A 19,056-nucleotide genomic window follows, 5' to 3' on the forward strand; every position below is an offset into this window, starting at 1 on the left:
AACATGATGAATCAAATTGTCTGCCACAAGTGGAGTATAAGCTTATATTTCCATTTATAATAATAATCAAGCAAGAATAGTGCATATTAATAAAACTAGAATATTCTCTTTTTGAAAAAATACAAAATCAAGTTATGCAACATGCAATGGAAGTGATGTGGGATACTACTGAGCGGGTGCTGCAAACCATTTTAGATTTTATGTGCAAGGTTTAATAAGCAAGCAAACCCAATCTGGAGGAAATATGCCCCACTAAAGACCTAACTACATTTTGCTGTCCCTGTATTGCGGAATGTTCTACATGCAAGACGAAAAAGGACATGGCATTTGCATCTCCATAGATTCCTCTTGGCTGGGAAGTTACTTCAAGGATAAAGGAGACATATGGGGGAGAAGTCAAAGGCTGCATACAGATGTATAACCCAGACTTTTCTGGTTCAAGTCCAACTCTCTACTCCAGGAGTAGCCAATGTGCTACTCTCCAGATATTGTTGGACTTTCGCTTCCATTGTCCTTGACTGACATATGGTCCATTACCAGGCTCTACCAGGCTACCCCAATGCAAATAATTCGGTGCATTCCTATGTGGATGTGTGTCTCCAGCAGTTTTGCTTTTCAGATTTTCATCTAAAAGAATGATTTCACCTGAAATAATTAGACTTGAAGCTTCAGTAAACTGTGTTGCCAAGAATGTGCTGTTAACAGAGCAGTGCTCAAGATTGTGGGGGAGTGTTAAAACGGTCTAATGAGCACTTCTTGGCAATACATTTTCACCAACATGACTCAGCCACCATAACAGAACCCTTCACAACTTAGTATCCAACTTATTTCCTGAATTAAAATAGTTTATTCAAGGATTCTTAATAGACTATTCCAAAAGATTCTGAATCTTTGATTAGTGCCTAGTTGTACATTTTAAAGACTACGGACTCCATGTCTTTCCTTGGAAGTCTGGGCGGAGGGATTTTAGGCAAAAGCTCCTGAGCGTAAAGTGTTTTATGTAGTCCAGCTTCTCGGAGAGCTAGCTCCACACGAACCCGGGTGTCGGAAATGATCTGTTAAAAAAAAGGAAAAAAAGAGGACGTTTATATATATATGAATCTGTAGGTATAGATTTTGAGCGAGTCATCTTGAAAGGAGCAGCATTGATTGCAATGCCATTTATTAAAAAGGCAACATATAACATACTAGCCTATCTGGTATTAGCCAGATGTGTATGGATAGTTTTGGATTACAGAAACATATACAGTAGAATCTCCACCTGACACATATGCCTAGATACTTCTGGGGAGTAGGACATGCACCTATTAAACAGCTATTGAACACAGAGGTACAGAATACAGTGCATGGTAACATGCATGCAACTGTAGGTGCGAATTCAGGGCACTTAAATCCCAAATCTGCCTTCCAATATCTTAGTACAATATTGTAATGTGCTTGTATAGACAAATGGCCACTGCGGACTAAAAATATTGGCTGCTGCAGACTAAAAATATTGCAGCAGGCAGGCAACAATGGTGGTCAGAAGGAACTGATAACAGGGCAAAAAGTCAGCAAGAGCCGCAGTAGAGAAAGGTAGTACATAAAGAAGTGCCTCCTTGATTTGAATTCAGGTGTTCAGACATCCTTAAACAAACACAAGACTCCAAGCACAGCATAAATGCAGCTCTAGGTAAAAGTAAATGGACCCCTGACCATTAGGTCCAGTCGTGGCCGACTCTGGGGTTGCGGTGCTCATCTCGCTTTATTGGCCGAGGGAGCTGGCTTACAGCTTCCGGGTCATGTGGCCAGCATGACTAAGCCGCTTCTGGTGAACCAGAGCAGCGCACGGAAACGCTGTTTACCTTCCCGCCGGAGCGGTACCTATTTATCTACTTGCACTTTGACGTGCTTTCGAACTGCTAGGTTGGCAGGAGCAGGGACCGAGCAACGGGAGCTCACCCTGTCGCGGGGATTCGAACCACTGACCTTCTGATCAGCAAGTCCTAGGCTCTGTGGTTTAACCCACAGCGCCACCTGCATCCCTAAATGCAGCTCTAGGGCTGAGCAAAACTGGCCTCATGCAAAAGGATTGACACTCTACCCTGTAACCCAATGAAGACTCCTAAAAATGGGGGGAAGTTCTTTACGTTTCAGATACCTATATCTCCCCCCTCCAGTGGTTTCCCACACAAAGCATAATTACTCCCTGCATTTAACCTTTTTGCTGTTGGTGTGGATGCGCGCACACACATCAGGCAGGTTGGGTAACTACCTGGTCGTTAGTGAATGTATGCAACTCAAACAGAGGCTTTAGCAGAACAAATTCTTCTTCTGTTCCAATGCCCATCCGAGCTTTAGATGCCACTGTGTCGGCCATCATTCTTGCAGGGTCAAACTCTGCAACAACAGCAACCTAAGAGAGATGTGGAAATTGTCAGCATTGCAAATATTTTGTGTGACCCAACCTTAAGATCACACCTTCCTGTTTCCATGCAGGAGGTCCAGCAGACAAAGGACGCACCATTTGATCTTTTTCGTCATTCTTTCCACCTACTTAGCAAGGTCTGAGAGAAAACATGTTAAGGCAGAAAAGGAGGAAGACAGTATGTTCGAAGAATGAGAGTTATGGAATTGATAAGGAAGTTCTTTCTTCTAGAAATGCCATTGCTTGTCAGAATAAATCAACCAATGATTCCATACCTACAATGTTCAAGTGTCCCCAAAGCCACATCCAGTTGGTCCAGAAGAATACCATACTTGAGGGTACTGAAAGCTGCTAAAAGGTCCAGAAAAACAAACACGAATAAACTCTTCCAGTTCAACTACCTAGTGTAGATAGTCTTCCTGGGTCAACAAAGCTATCTCAGTCCTGAATATGTGCTGGAAACCAAACTGAAATGCATATAAGTAATCAGTATTATTCAGAAGCCTTTGCAGCTGAGGAACCACCACACTCATAAGCACCTTATCCTAAAAAAAGAGACTAGCTGGAAATTATCCAGCACAGTGAGATATAAAGGAATTTAACAAGGGCTTTTATATAGAGGTCTCATCATGACTAGCATCAAACCCACTGAAACTTCATTCTCTTTCAAGGAAGCATTTACCACATATTGTACCTATTAGCCAGGCTTCCACTGGCTACACCTTTAGGCGCCTGGAGGGGGAAGAATGAAGCACACAAGTGATTGGATTCACTCCTCCACATCCTCGCACCACACAAATTGCAAATTATAATAAAAAGCAGCTGCCAAAAAAACTATCATCATTGTAGCATCTGTGGGATAACGAGTCTCATATAACCAACATGCTTAAGTGTAATCAATGCATGAAAGGGTTAAGACCATAGAGGAAGCTGTACTGCCAGGCTTAGCATGGGTTACTCCCCCTCACCTTGGGAGGAATGTATTGTTGTATCTTAGTCTACCTGATGAACTCAGTTGGCGAAGAGGCTACATTGGTTGGTGCAGCTTAGTCACATGGCTCTCACAAGTCATTCTTGTGCTCCTATACCAATAATTTAGGAACCTTCACCACTTTGGAACTAAACAAAGTTTTATTGTGACTTTACTGACTGATGTATGGAAAAGCACATGAACCTGACCTTTGGAGACTTTGCAAATAAATGATTTTTTAACTTACTAAACATGTGGTATTTTCCTACACTGGGGGAAGAGGGAAGTTTTGGGACTCACAAAGGCATATTTTTAAAGGTCTAACAGCCTGTATTTTCACGCTTTACTTTGCTACATATTTTGTGATTTTAAATCTCTGTTGAGGTTCTCTCACCAAAGAGTACTTGCCCCAAGCTTGGATCTTGATATCCAAGGAATTCTCTTTTTATACCTATTTTTTCCTTGAACCAACAGCATCATGGTTGGAATGGATGGAAGCAATATTATATACAAAGTACTATTTTGACAATGAAATAGGGGGACATGGATTGTACCACTTGGTGATATACAATTTTTATGACTTTCTATTGGGGAGGGGTGGGGTTATGATGCTCCCCTCCACAGATTTAAATAACAGAAGAAGGTCACAAGGCTGAGTGTGCTACCTTTGTCACTGCTGAACCCAGTGGCCACAATCTTTCATAATCCATGCACTCAAGAGTGTGTTAGAAAGGGCTCTATGTGCATATTGATGTACTTGCATAGCTTTCCTCCATGTGAGGTGGGATCCTGGACCACTCCTCATGTGTAAGAGAACTATGAACACACATTGGCCAGACACATCAGTGGTTAGAGACCAGAGGCGGATTTAGGGCAGCATGACTAGTTCAGTTACACTGGGCATGGAGCCTCAAGAGTGCCATAACTATTAATTAGAATGGAGCTTGAGAGGCACGGAGCACCAAATTTTGGCATCGCACAGGGCACAGCTGAAATTTGAGACCCCCAATGCCCACCAACTGCAGGGACAAGGCTAGTCCACACAGTCTCATGAGCCCATCAAGTCTTATTTCAGTGCACTGAAATAATCTTCTGAACCTTCTCTGTAGTAATGGCCCTTTGGCCATTTCTGGAAAAAGAAGTCTTTGAATTAATTGAACTAATGAAATAATGTAACATAAAGGAAGCCTCATATATCAAACACAAAGAAAAGAAATCCAAAACTACCTAGGCAAGCTTTTAAAAGCCAGCTCTTGCAGATTCAGGCACATAGCTGGGAGTCATCCATCAAAAATGGCGTCCAGCTGCAATTTTTGGAAGTTGGTTAAAATTAACTGAACCCACTGAAAAACACAATCCTTACTTTGGGTCAACCCACATAGCCATTTCAACTGTGGGGTCTACCAAGAACTGATACTAGCTGTTCTTTCTGTGTCCTTGGCATTCCAAAGTAAACATGACGATATAGCAAAACGTAGCTTCCTTTACCTCAGATGGTTCCTCTATTCAGATATTTCAGTTATTCATACAAGACTAAGGGTGAACAGGGACCAGCTTTCTGTAAAAGCCCTTTCATCGAATAAAAGTGAACAGGAAAGCAGACCGATGGCAGCTGGTAACTTCCCTTTTATGTATGGTTTTATTTGATGAGTCACTTTAGAGGTTCATAGGATTGAGCATTCACCATAGGAAGGCTGGGGGAAAAGCTAACAAGCAGACTGGCTTAACTCTTTAGCTAAGGCAGCCTTTACCAATCTGCTGTCCTCCTTATGTTTTGAGCTACAACTCCTGTCAGCCCCAGCCAGCGTGGTGGCATTGGGTGGGGCTGATGGGAATTGTAGTTCATAGCATCTGGCGGACACCAAGTTGGCAAAGGCCAAGCTAAGGTTTTTGCCCATTTCATATCCCTTCCTTCCACATTTGTGTTTTTTGATGGTCCTTGGATGCAAAACTAAAGAAATTCTGAATATTAAATAGTAGATAAGGACGTGAAATAAAATTACCAGAAGGCTTGCATAATTCTCTCTCAGTGCTGCCATACAAACTCACTTCTGCAGCACAAGTCTGCAACAAATTATTGTTTGTTTGTTAGTTTAAAAATGACTTGTTCCCTTCGCATTGTATCCCAAACACTCCTGCAATAATGCCACATCTGAAAGGAGCTACACTGAATATAGAGTAATTTAAAAGATGAGTTGTGGATCTTTTATATGCCTCTGGAACCTGAAAAATAACCTTTTACAAAATCACACCACTTGAGAGGGGTCTTTTATAGTTGCTGTGTGGAGACTACCATCATATAATTTCAACATGCAAACTGACCCTGGATTTGCCAGCCTCAAAACACTGGCTCTGCCTCTCTCCTCATGATGCACTATGCACCAAGTTGCTGAGACAGTTTTTTAGGCTGCAGAATGTGTTGTCATTCAGTATATGTAGACATAGGCTAATGGTGTTTTGAGGGGAGGGGGACCCAGCAAGAGCCCTGAGTATAAATCAATCTGAAGTAGAGCACAGTTGCTGACATATCTAATCAAGTGACTAATGCAAGAAAAAATACTGAGGAGCAAGCCAGGGAGCAGTTTGGATGTGGCTTTTTCCCCCAGAAACAGATCCTGTTTGTATCAGTTTGAAGTCACAGATAAGAGGATGGCATCATGGGGACCAAAACATAGATCAATACTGTAAAGCCTGCCAATTGCAAGGGGACAAGAACAGCAAAGGCACAATTCAGTTATGACAAAAACCGCAAGTCAGTTAACTGGTGAGAATAATAACTGCAGGTTTAAAATGTGGGTTCTTATTGAAGTAGTGTCTTGTGAAAGGATGCTTAGCAGGAAAAGAATACATTTAAAATTGTCTGTGGTGGTTGTTTCTTTTTATCTAAGCCATGCAGTCAAGCTTGAAGCAATTTGTTATGCTTTTGTGAGATAAACTGTAGTTAACTTTGTTAGTTGCCATTTAAAATATCACCTGCAATAAGATACTGCAAATTACCATATTTTTCCGTATATAAGACACCCCCATGTATAAGATTCCCCCTATTTGGGGGGGACTCCAAATTAATAAAACATTCGATGTATAAGAAGAGCCCCAATTTTAAACCTTTTTTTGGTAAAAAACAACAACCCTAGTCTTATACACGGAAAAATACGGTAATTTTAAAAACAAGGGAATGAACACACAGACAAATGGTTCTGTTGGACCACTAGCTTATTAACCAGTGCAACCGATCTAGCAGTGGCACAAGAAGACCCTCCCCCTGCCCCTCTGATCTGGCCCTAGAACCCAAGATTCTTCCTAGTACTGCTGACCTGCAACAGCCATAGTTGCTGCTGTGCCTGCACATATTCCCTGCCCAAGCATAGTTCAGATGTGCCATGCAAAATTTTAATAACATGGTCAGAATGGAGGCTAAGCAGTTATCTATTTGGAGGGCAGGACTGCTATCAGTTCTACCCATGGGATCCCACAGGGCCTTAGCCAGGACACTCTTTGCCTCTCAGCAAAAAAATGGCACTCATAAACTACAGCTAGATCAGTATTTAGATAATCAACCATATCCTGCAACTTAAAAAGGCAAACCTCATGGGGGGGGGGAATCAAAGCCACGCCAATGCTTTTGGCAAATTAACATTTTGCCGCAATTTGAGCGCTTGGTTAGTTTCCCCCTATGAGTGGGCTAGGGCCTGATGAATAAACACCTTCCAAAACTAAGAAATAGTGTAATATTTTAAAAGTGAAAGGCAATTTCAAGCCAAAGCCCATTGATTTCCCACCCTGCCCCACACAAGATATATTGCAGACCTGGGACAATGTGGTGACTCCAGCTGAAAATAGAAATTGAGTCATGATCTGAAAGGAGTAACACCAAGAAACACAATTACACTCCAGCAGATTCATAAAAAGGCTGTAAAAAACCCAAAGAAGCTCTACTTTAACTTCTTGTTTGAAAAAAAGATCAGGAAAATACTCCTGACAAATGCAAAAAGAATGCAGTCATCTTAGGCCAGGAAAGAAGAAACTAGGCACTGCATGCTGTTATACACTCACGTGGCTGGAATGAATCTTAAATTCTCCATCCAGCTTTTGAAATATTACAGAGAGGTGTCTTTTGTCTGGCTTATTTACAAAAACATTTGCGGTCAAAACGGCATTCAATGAGCCTGGCCCATTCAGCTCCAAGTAATTTAAGCGACCAACACTTTCCCAGGTATAAGTACCCGTGAGTTCACATATAGAAGTGGGATTTATCATAGCTTTGTTACTGATTTATGCTTGTTGAATTCAGCCTCCATAACTATCTGGCCCACAGTCATATAAACAGGTATGCTGGACAAAGCCCTTTCTAGGCTCTCTGTATCAGTGGCGTAGCGTGGGGGGTGCAGGGGGGGCCGGCCGCACCGGGCGCAACATCTGGGGCTTAGGGTTAGGGGGCGCAAATCCACGGGTTAGGGGGCGCAAATCCATGGGTTAGGGGGTTAGCCCCGGGTGCTGACAACCCACGCTACGCCACTGCTCTGTATTCCCAGCTGTATGTTATGTTCAACACAGAAATTGTAGCACATTTTCCTGCATCTTCTCACTTGGTTCACACAGTCACTAGTGAAGTGGCAGGCAACTTCTGTCTATTCCTAAGCAGTCTCCTACCAATCAGCAACATTATTTTGGCTTCATTTCAATGCACGCCTCCTTGAGAGTAAGTTCCACTGACCACTTCTAAGCAAACTTTCATAGAATTGTGCTCTTGGGCATTTCATTCTGATACAGTTCAAGTAACTGGGCTTACTGGAAGAATGAAGGAATAAGTTTCTTGCAGAGAAGATAAGCATTCTCCTTTTTCAGAAACTATAAATGCTGCCAACCCAAAATATTAAATTCAAGAACTAACCAAAACTATTGTGTGTTTTAATGCCATTTGCATCTCCACACATCATTCAAGCAGTCTGTAATAATAATAATAATAATAATAATAATAATAATAATAATTTATTTATACCCCGCCCATCTGGCTGGGTTTCCCCAGCCACTCTGGGTGGCTGTAGTGACTACAACAAGCTTTCAAACTGTTGGGGTGGAGACTCATTCTGGTTTGCAGTCTCAGCAGTTGCAGAGCAGCACCTGCAACTACAAACGCTCTAGATTGAAAACCATACCCAAGGAAATCCTGGGGAACATGTCTGAATCATGCTGGTGGCAGCTGAGAGCTCGTACGGCAGTTTAGTATAAAGGATGTATAAAATCCATGATGTCAGACTTCCATTTTAGGTGAGAGGAGGGGAAGATGCGGAAGATAATAGGAAATCACAAAATTATTTCCCACCCATACAAATGGTTTCCTTAAAAATGCATAATGCAAGAATATAGGAAGCTGACCCCTTTCATTGGACCAATCTGTGCTGCTGAAAGTTAATGCATATTTTAAAGCTAACTATCGGCCTTCATTCCTTTTTCCCACTTTCAACACTGTAAGACTTGGTCCATTAGATGAGATGGATGGATGGATGGATGGATGGATGGATGGATGGATGATCAGGCAGGCACCTGCTATGCTCTCAGACACGACGTCTCCCTGCTATGTGCCCATATGCCCAACCCCAATTCAATTTCAGACCCAGGTGGGGGGATATGAATAAAGCCCTCTACCAACCCATTCAAGGCTCCCAATCCATATAAGGGCCCCTTCACTGGCAATTTGTGTAAAAATTCCTGGCACTTAAAGGCATAGATACAGAGATAATCTGGATTGGTTGAAGGTAGAAGAACATGGTACAAAACATTCCCTGTCCATTTTATCAAGGTACCGTATTTTTCGTGTATAACGCCCCCGTGTATAAGACGCCCCCTATTTTGGGGGGGGGGAGAGAGTCTGTGTATAAGACTACCCCGCTTTTTAAACATTATTTTTTAGTAAAAAAAAAACCCTAGTCTTATACACGGAAAAGTATGGTACTTTCCACTTTATGAGTAGATACTTATCTACTGCTGCTCTTTCTCATATTAACAAAATGAAACTGAAAATGTGAGGTGATCATAGTGTGTGGAAATTATCTTCAAGAAAAGCCTATTAGACCCATACACATTGCGGAGGGGGGCGCACTATTGGTGGAATTCACCTAGCAAACCTCATCAACAGGCTGCCTGAATGACCTGTGGGAACCCCCAGAACAGTACATGGGGTGAGGGGAGGGGGTATCATTCTATCTGGGCAAGCTGTTCTGCTTGCACAGATACAATGTCTGTAATGGCACGGTGATGAATTCTACCCCAAGACTATTTTTAGATTTCACTGTTGACAGCGTCTGCTGCATGCATTAATCTAGCAATGATCATGCAGATACAAACCAAACAGCAAGTGACGAAACAAAGCTAAAAAGATTGAGAAGCCCTTTTTTCATGTCTTGAGGGACTGCTCTCTCAAATTGCACATAAAAAGACTCAGGTTATACAATTAAAAAGATACCTGTTGCCTGAGAGCATCAAGACGTCTCTTCCTTTCTTCTTCCTCATGGGCTTCTTTGAGTATTGCTTCTCTTTTCTCCATCAAGCGCTTTTCCAAAAGCTTTTGTCTAAACTGAACTCTTTGAACAGGAAAACATGAAGTCAATGATCTGTCTTCTAACACTATTTAATAGTTTTATGTAGGCATGGGGGGGGGGAGAAATTCAATTCAGTTCACATTTAAAGGAGAACATATCAAATCTGCACTTTTCGAAAAAATATAAGCAAAATATGAGACAGACATCCTTCAAAATTAATTTACTTGAATTTTGCGATGTAGTTCTCCAACTAAATCATGTTCACAAGGGGCAATTGCTTGCAAAAATTTGTACATTAGTCAAAACTTAAAACTAAAATATGTGTATTAAGAGAATTTCTATGCTGGTTAATTTCTATGACAATTTTTTAAAAATGCCCCAGAAATGAATTTAAGATTTTAAAAATGAGAAATTGGAAGAACCAAGGTTGACGGATCCTTCCAGATCCCTAATTAGGAACAATTAAGATCTTATTCAGAAGCAACAATCGAATCAATACTTTTCTTAGATTTGGATGTGTAGAGTGAATGTTCTAAATTTGGTAAAAGGTTCAAAATCACATATGGATGCTGACAATCCCAGATACATTGTGTGAATGTCAAAATAAATAGCTGATTATCCTATTTGGGCAGCTTTCAATAATCACAGGTACAGTTCTTAGTTTTTGGAGTGTTTAGTATTCATTGACCTTGCATCACTGTACTAAATTCACTAAATATTTGCAGAAGAGCTGAAAGAATGACGGCTGCATCTTCTCAATATTTTTCACATTCTTAATAGCCATTCTTATTGTTTTCTGTTCTAATCTACTTGGTAAGCAATGTCCTGTTTGGAAATAAATCTTGAGACTGATGGAAGTAATGTCTGAAGGATTTTTATTTTTTTTAAGATTAAGTCTTGACATCTGTAGATCATTACAAAAGCAAGAAACTGACTGTGTACAAATGATTGCTTTTCAGATACATGGAGGCAATATTTGGATACCTATCATAGACTGAGGGCTGGCTCATATCAATAATGAGGACCAAGTTGTAATGTGATGAAATGGGAGAGCATCTCTGGGCCACCAGAAGTACAGGATTGTGTGACAAAAGTTACCAGAAGTTCATGGTTGCATAATGGTCCTAAACAAATGCCCTCCACACCAGGGAAGTTGCTATTTGCATTTAAAAGGAAGCTGTCATTGCTGCTTCATAGCTTTGGGAAGGTGGGTTTTGTTAAAACCATAGCAGGGAAAGAGTAAGTATTCATACAATTAACATCACATCTACTTTGGCTCTGGCTCACTCCAACAGCATCTACATTTAAGGGGGTGGGGGCTGACCAGTGAGCAGCAAAGCCTGGTGTTAATATAATGATGTTACCAGAAAATGGGAGGGAAATTAGATGAATATATGAAAATTCTTCTAGGGAGACAAGACACAAGGGCAACCTGAGGACTGCAAACATGTCAATTGTGTAGGTGTGCCTTATACACCTGGAAGAACATCATAATGGCATTGCTTAACACACTTTTTAATATGGTCTACAGAGGTTTTTTATACCCTGAAATAATGTTCCTTCTGCTTCAAAGAAATCACCTAGTGTGAGAGTGAAGCATAATCAGACCTTTCCTTCCCCCCATGCCAGTTTTAACTAAGTATTGTGGTTAAGTAACATTTTAAAAAACAACAAAGTTGAATAATGAGCTTAGTTTACTGGTTTCAGTAATGCCACCTTTTGAAGCACTGTGAATACACATTCATATAATTTCCGATAAGCATAATTTCATTAAAATGGCTTACAGAATGTGTCTCATACATATTTAACAGGAAATTTTGGGACCATGTTTATTGTAAGAGCTTTAAAAGATCATTATGGACATGTTTATAATATGTACAATATTTCACCAAGAAAGCTCTTCCCTATTTTGACTCAAATAAATATTCATAGAGGTACAGCAAAAGGGAAACTATGATATCAGTCAAAGAGAAAATGAGAGGTTCAAGAAAGCTTTTCCATTGCCATCGCTGATCATTCTGCTTCTGTGGGATGTTCGAGAATTTGGATCAAATGATTAAGACTCCAGTTTTGCATACCTACCTTAATGTATCTCAATGGATTACCGCTGGTTGGGTAACCTTTTCTGTTGAGGGCTGTATTTCTTCAACAGAAATACAGAAATGTATACTGGTAATAGGTAGTGCTGAAACCAGCAGTGGGCTGGGGCAGAGCCAAAAAGTGGGCAAAGGCAAGAAGAGTCTGCCATCACTGAGCAGAGACTATGTGGAAGCAGTAGAGTCTAGTCCATTAGAGCAAGCTAAACACCTCTCTACCAACCTCAGTCTCAATTCCTCCAAACCCACCTTCTTGCTTTTTAACAGTCCTTGTAGAAATCAGCAGGGAGAAGGTTAGGGACAAAAGTAGCATTAGTTAGCCCTACCTGCCAATGACTCTAGCTCCACCTACTGTTGACCTCCTTGCCTTTCACTCCAGCAGTTCCAATGGGCATCAATCAGCCAGCATTGTGGGGGAAGGAAGATCAGAGACTCTTACTAGCAAGAGACAGAAAGAATGGCGAGGCCAGCAACTGCTGGAGTTTGCGCCACATATGTGTGCAGCTGCCAAACTGGGTAAGAGTGCCCAGCATGAGCAATGATGTCAGTTTTCACTGCTGCCTCATATCTACTACATATATGAAATCCATTCTACCACTGCTCAATAGCAGTGGTGACTTCTTCCTGCCCCTTGCATACCACCTTACCAGCTGCTGCTAAGTTCAGCCTCTGCTCCTACCTATAACGATTCATTGTTTTCGAAACTAGATTTTGAAAAATAACCTATTAGATACGTCTGCAATCTCCCCAAAGCAATACATGGGATTACTTAGAACTGTAGTCAATAGTGCCTATTTATGGCTTTATAGCTTCTAACACTTTCCTATACTCTTCAATTTGTTAAGAATGTTTGGCAAGTGCATACATCAAAAGGCTGGCGCTTGATGTGATACTATAAGCTGCAGCAATGAAAGAGACTTTGATTTTCTTTGCCCGGAGAGCACTCCCCAGACACAAGGAACAGGGCATGTAGCCCTATTCAGCTTCCTAGAGCAACATCAGACGCTTAGCATCTACAACCTTGCTTGGCTAGCAATTAACCCATACTCCAAGCTACTTCATACTCCAAATCAATTAAGCCTTTACTCTACAGGAACGATTCTGTGTCAGAGTCATTACAAACAGACCCAGTACATTATTCACACATGTGCATATACTGCATACTACATTACCATTTACCAGCACAGAAATGTTATACCACTATCCCAGATATCATAGCCACCCTACTTACAGAATCAACAGTAGCCACTTCCTCTGTGCCATCGGGTAACATTATGAATGCAAGGATAGGTTGACACAAGCCCATTTTGCGTGGAGGCTACTCTAATTTGTGAACAAACCACATAACTTGATTCAACAGTGGATGAGATTAGAAAAACCTACTAATGCAACAACCACTTACCATTAGGGTTTTTTTAAAATGCAGTTTTATTCTTTATATTCAGGTCCTTCACAGTTTGATCACCTATTTGCCATTGGTTCATTACTTCTTTATTAGGTAAAAGTTATCTAGGCCATAGCAACATCCTTTATCCAGTTTTATAACACTTCTTAGAACTAACACACACACACACACACACACACACACACACACACACACACACCATAGAAGCAGCAATAGGGGGCTCAAAATATGATTGGAAGGGCAGAGCTGTGGGAGGTCTTTAACTACTTCTCATATGTATTCCTTCATCTAAATCATACATACCCACAGATGTTGTCCATCCTTCTCAGGGAAATAATTCCCTTGCAGAACTAATAGTAGCTTCTCCACCCCACCCTACCACTGCTTAAATAAAAACAAAACCACTGGGAAATCTGATTATTGATCTTCCCAGCAACATATCTTGCATGATAGGCTATTGCCATGCATGGCATAATAAATATTTTAAAATATTATGGATTGAATTTTTAACATAATTGATTTGGTAAATTAAAGATTACAGAACCATTTGTGCTCCTGTTGTAGAGAAAAAGAAGATCACAACTGAGATATATCCAAAGCACTGATTCAAACCTTGTAACTTGATTTGTGAATTTATCATTTCTCACAAACACAAACGCTCAGACTCAGTGAGATCAGGCAGCTACTTGTTCCCTATCTGATTTACAGCCAGCCAGCCGACTAGGCTTGCATAACAATGGAATAATCACTTTAAATCATTGTGCTTTCTACTGGTCCTGAGTCACAGTAACTTCTTGCACACCTTAGACACAACTGAACATTTAGCTATGGAAAATAAAAGTTACATCTCACTTTCTTATACCTGGCTATTAAATGCTAGCCCAAAAAGGGTATTCTTACAGGTATTTGAGGTAAGACTTTGGGGGGCCCCTTAGGGGAGAAATTATTCTCACAATTGTGGGCAGCCCTTGAGATGACTACTCAAATTGGTGCATGCTTAATACAGCTCAAGCACTCATGGGCAACTTCAAAGTCCATGATGGAACAAAGAAAAGAAAGAAACTTTAGCTTACATCACACTCACACTGGTATAGGTTTTATGGGTCAAAACTGACACCTGGAACTGTGTCTAGAAGACAGCATGGAACCACTGAGGCACTAGTGAGATGTTCTCTTTGCATATTATCCAGCTGAGGAAACATTTCATAAAGGACAAATGTCATGGGTTTATCTAGCTCACCACTGCCGATACTAACTGGAAGAGGTTCTCCAAGGTTTCAGGCAGGAGTCCTGTCCTCCCCCCCCAATCTCAAGATCAACCAGGGATTGATCCTGTGATCTTCTGCATGCAAAACACAGTCTCTATGACAAAGCTATGGCCCTTTCTCAAAGTCCATGGTGCACACACAGAGGGCTTGAAGAGAGGAAGGGTCCTGACTCACTTGTTGTGCAGGGTATCAAGAAGGTAACAAACAATGGAAAGAAAAGGACACAAAATGAGAAAAAAGATAAGATTCTGGGAAAAATTAAAGAATGTGAGAAGAAGTTAAGATTAAATCCGAAGTCACAGCCGATTCTGAGAGAAATTAAACTCTATCAAGCACAATATTCCAAATTGATAAACCAGGAAATAGAGTGGAAAGTTAAATTAATGAAACAAAGGTCATTTGAATTGGCTAATAAATGTGGGAAACTGCTAGCATGGCAGTTGAAGAAGAGACAAAAATTAAACACAGTTACAAATCTAGAGATTCAAGGAAAGAATATTCAGAACCCTGTGGAGATTAGAAAGTGCTTTCAGAGATACTTCAAAAAATTATATACTCAAGGGCCGGAAGATGTGACTGAGATAGAACAATTTTTGATAAAGAATGGACTACCAAAACTGTCACAAGAAAAAAGATCAATCCTGAATTGTAAAAATAACACGACAAGAGATTGAACAAGCCATTCAGAATATGCAACTGGGCAAGTCTCCAGGGCCAGATGGGCTCACTTCCAAGTACTATAAGACATTGAAAGACTATCTGATACAACCATTGATGGAGGTGGGCAATGAAATTATGGAGGGGAAGAAGGCACCGGAATCGTGGAAAGAAGCTTTTATCACATTGATACCTAAATTGGAAACTGAAAAGACACAACTTAAGAACTACCGTCCCATCTCCCTTTTAAATGTGGATTACAAAATTTTTGCAGTCATTTTAGCAAGCAGATTTTAAAAAGTTTTAAATGAAGTAATTCACAAGGACCAAGCAGGCTTTCTCCCAGGTAGACATTTATTTGCTAACACAAGGAACATTATTGATATTTTGGGACTACTGCAAACAAATATTAATACAAAAGCTGTGTTAATTTTTATAGATGCAGAGAAGGCCTTTGATAATATTTCTTGGAAATTCATGAAGAAAAATTTGGAAGGGATGGGAGTGGGACGGGGGTTTGAAAATGGGATAGATGCAATCTATTCAGTACAAAAAGCTAAATTGATAGTTAACAATGTGGTTACAGAAGAGTTCAAAATTGAAAAAGGAACACGACAAGGATGCCCTATTTCCCCACTGTTATTCATCTCAGTCCTGGAGGTGCTCTTGAATATGATTAGGGGGGACCGGTTGGTTGAAGGAATTCAGGTCGGAGCGAAACAGTACAAACTTAAAGCTTTTGCAGATGACCTAGTTTTGACCTTACAGGAGCCAGAACCTAGTATGAAAAGAGTATTACAACTGATTCAAGAGAGATATTTCCAAATTTGTCTGGCAGGGCAAAAAGCCCAGAATTAAGTTTAAGATATTAACTGATGCGAAAGAAAGAGGGGGCTTTGCCCTGCCAGACTTAAGGTTGTATTATGAATCAGCAGCTTTCTGCTGGCTAAAAGACTGGCTACTTCTTGAAGACACTGATGTACTGGATTTAGAAGGTTTTAACAATACTTTTGGTTGGCATGCATATCTATGGTATGACAAGGTTAAGATTAACAAGGTTTTCAAGAACCATATTGTCAGAAAAGCAGTGTTTAACGTCTGGACAAAATATAAAGACTTACTGGAAAATAAAACTCCAAGGTGGCTTTCACCATTGGAAGCTAAGACCCGAAAAAGACTTAATATGGAGGCCAATTGGCCAAAGTATTGGGAAATACTAGAAAAAGACGGAGATAATTGGAAATTGCAGAGTATGGAGAAAATGAAAGATAAAGTGCGAGATTGGTTACACTATGCTCAGATTAAGGAAGTTTTTAAACTTGACAAAAAGTTAGGGTTCCAGGTGGAAAAATCGAAGCTGGAAACGGAATTGTTAGAACCTAAGACTAAGGTACTTTCAAGAATGTATAACTTGCTGTTAAAATGGAACACACAAGATGAAACGGTAAAATCGGTTATGATAAAGTGGGCACAGGACATTGGGTACAATATCATGTTTGAGGACTGGGAAAGGTTGTGGACCACTGGGCTGAACTTCACTGCATGTAATGCTTTGAAAGAAAATGTTATGAAAATGATATACAGATGGTACATGACCCCAGTCAAACTTGCAAAAATATACCATTTGTCCGATAATAAATGTTGGAAATGTAAAGTAAGTGAAGGAACTTTCTTTCACCTCTAGTGGACCTGCCCTAGAGTGAAGGCTTTCTGGGAAATGATATATAATGAGCTGAAAAAGGTATTTAAGTATACCTTCCCTAAGAAACCAGAGGCCTTCCTCCTGGGTATTGTCGGCCAGAGGGTGTTAAAGAAGGACCGAACATTTTTTTTGTATGCAACAACGGCAGCAAGGATACTCGTCGCTAAGCACTGGAAAACCCAAGATTTACCCACACTGGAAGAATGGCAGATGCAACTGATAGACTATATGGAACTGGCCGAGATGACCGGCAGAATCCGAGACCTGGGAGAAGAGACGGTTGAGGAAGATTGGAAGAAATTCGGGATTTACTTACAAAAATATTGTAAATTGTATGAATGTTAAGAAGGATGCTAGATCATAAATAATCTGGCACCACTAAGTTAGATGGTGTTATGAAGATAAGTGAGATATAAGAAAAGATAAATTTTTGGATAATTATTAGATTACATTTAAATTCTTAGGATTTGAACAAAGGATATCTAAAATTAGAGAAAAAACATGGGAAAATTAGATAGTAAGATTGGAAACAAGGCGATAAATTGCTGGAAAAAAAAATTTTTGTGTGAGGAACGCAGGAGCGGGAGATGTGAGGAAGTCCAAAGAAGTTAAGAAATTATGTTAAGATACATGTTATATTGTTTCTTCTTTTGTATTGTATTTAAAAATTGTTAATAAATATTTATAAAAAAAAAGAAGGTAACAAACAATGAGAGCTTCCCGACTGCTTAGGAGGGGAAATGGCAAGGGAAGTTCAACCCGCCCAAAAACTGCTGTGGAAATTAAGAGTGGAATTCAGTGCTGTGCTGTTATATATGCTCTTATTTACTGAAGAAGATATATGACTATATGACTAATGGATGCTTGGCCCAGACTGAATAGAATGGGTGAGAGCCAGTTCTCAAAATATGGAAATTTGCTACAATCACACAAACTTACTGATCAAGAAATACTTTAAGGCTGAAAACATGAAAAACTAGCCGTGGTTGAACACCATCTGTTATTATTATTTCTACCCACCACCACTGATTTACTTTTATTTTGCTGTACAGCCAGAAAAAAAGGCTTCCAATAAAGCTTATAGCTGACATTGATAAGACAGTCCCTGTCCTCAGGTTTATAATCTAAAAAGGAAAGGAAAGAGGATTGGAAGGTGGGAGGGAGGGAAGTAAAAAAAACCCAAACGTAGGCACTATTTGTTATGTTACAGAGTTCCTGTAACAACCAGCTGGAATGGAAAGAATTCAAGAAGAGTAGTCCCAAGTTTTTCTTTCAGGAGAGCTAATGGTCTTTCAGGAGACCTATAGTCCCATTTCTTTCCTTTTTCTGAAGCCAGGTGGAATGATTGTTACAACAGCAACCAACCAGCAGTACCCTCCGTCCTGTCAGAGTGTAACTTCAGTCACTTATATGCATCTGGTTCCCCACTATGGCCAGAAGTTGCAAGCTAGACCCGTATGAAATAAGGAAGCCGAAGTGGCTGTCACTAGCACATCGATTCCTCCAAAAGACAAACCTCTGCACAATATTGCCTATTCTGGCAGCTTCAGGCAGAAGGCAAGACTGGACTTGCAGCACTCCATAAGAGCAGTCTTATTAATGCTTGCCAGGTCTTGCAGCAGAGTTGCCAACACTTCATCAGCAGGCCATCGTTGTTCCTAGGTGAAGATAATTCCTCAAGGCAACAAGTGCAGTCTTGGTTTCATGGTCAGATCAAAATTCAGATAGGAAAGCCTCTAGAAAACTGATCTGGAGAGTATGAAGCTAGAAGTCCCACTCAATAGCCTTCTCTAAAAATGAAAGGCTTGAAACAGGAAATCACATTAAATACGTATGATATAGTGTATAAGGAGAGAGTTAGTGTGATGGCATGGGTCCCACAATTAACAACATAACCCTGTCCTGGACCCTTCCCACCCAGTGCTAATAAGCTGGGATAACAAGGACCCAGCTGCTCCAAATGGTATCCTGCCAGACCTGAAGAACAAGGGATTCTCTTTATCCAATGGATT

The 19,056-nt window shown here is 40.4% G+C and overlaps 1 protein-coding gene and 1 long non-coding RNA gene across 7 annotated transcripts in view; both read right to left on the reverse strand.

Annotated features, from left to right (window-relative positions):
• Nucleotides 1-824: 824 nt before the first annotated feature.
• The window catches only part of CCDC148 (coiled-coil domain containing 148), a gene marked incomplete at its 5' end in the record, with an annotated part of 108,153 nt that continues 89,921 nt past the window's right edge, over nt 825-19,056 (reverse strand). For all 6 annotated transcript variants that reach the window (XM_081871840.1, XM_081871839.1, XM_081871838.1 and 3 more), the window contains 3 exons: nt 825-1,055; nt 2,255-2,395; nt 9,841-9,958. In XM_081871840.1, coding sequence (XP_081727966.1) covers nt 903-1,055; nt 2,255-2,395; nt 9,841-9,958 — 412 coding nt within the window. In that variant the 3' untranslated portion in view covers nt 825-902. The remainder of the gene's footprint in view (nt 1,056-2,254; nt 2,396-9,840; nt 9,959-19,056) is intronic.
• Nucleotides 5,981-7,976, reverse strand: LOC309348992. Its single transcript, XR_014159607.1, has 2 exons — nt 7,894-7,976; nt 5,981-7,730 (listed from the first exon to the last, which is right to left on the reverse strand). It is a non-coding gene; the product is annotated as an uncharacterized lncRNA (long non-coding RNA).

This window comes from Podarcis erhardii, assembly GCF_964252035.2.
Source record: "Podarcis erhardii genome assembly, chromosome: 1".
NCBI classification, from domain to species: Eukaryota; Metazoa; Chordata; class Lepidosauria; order Squamata; family Lacertidae; genus Podarcis; species Podarcis erhardii.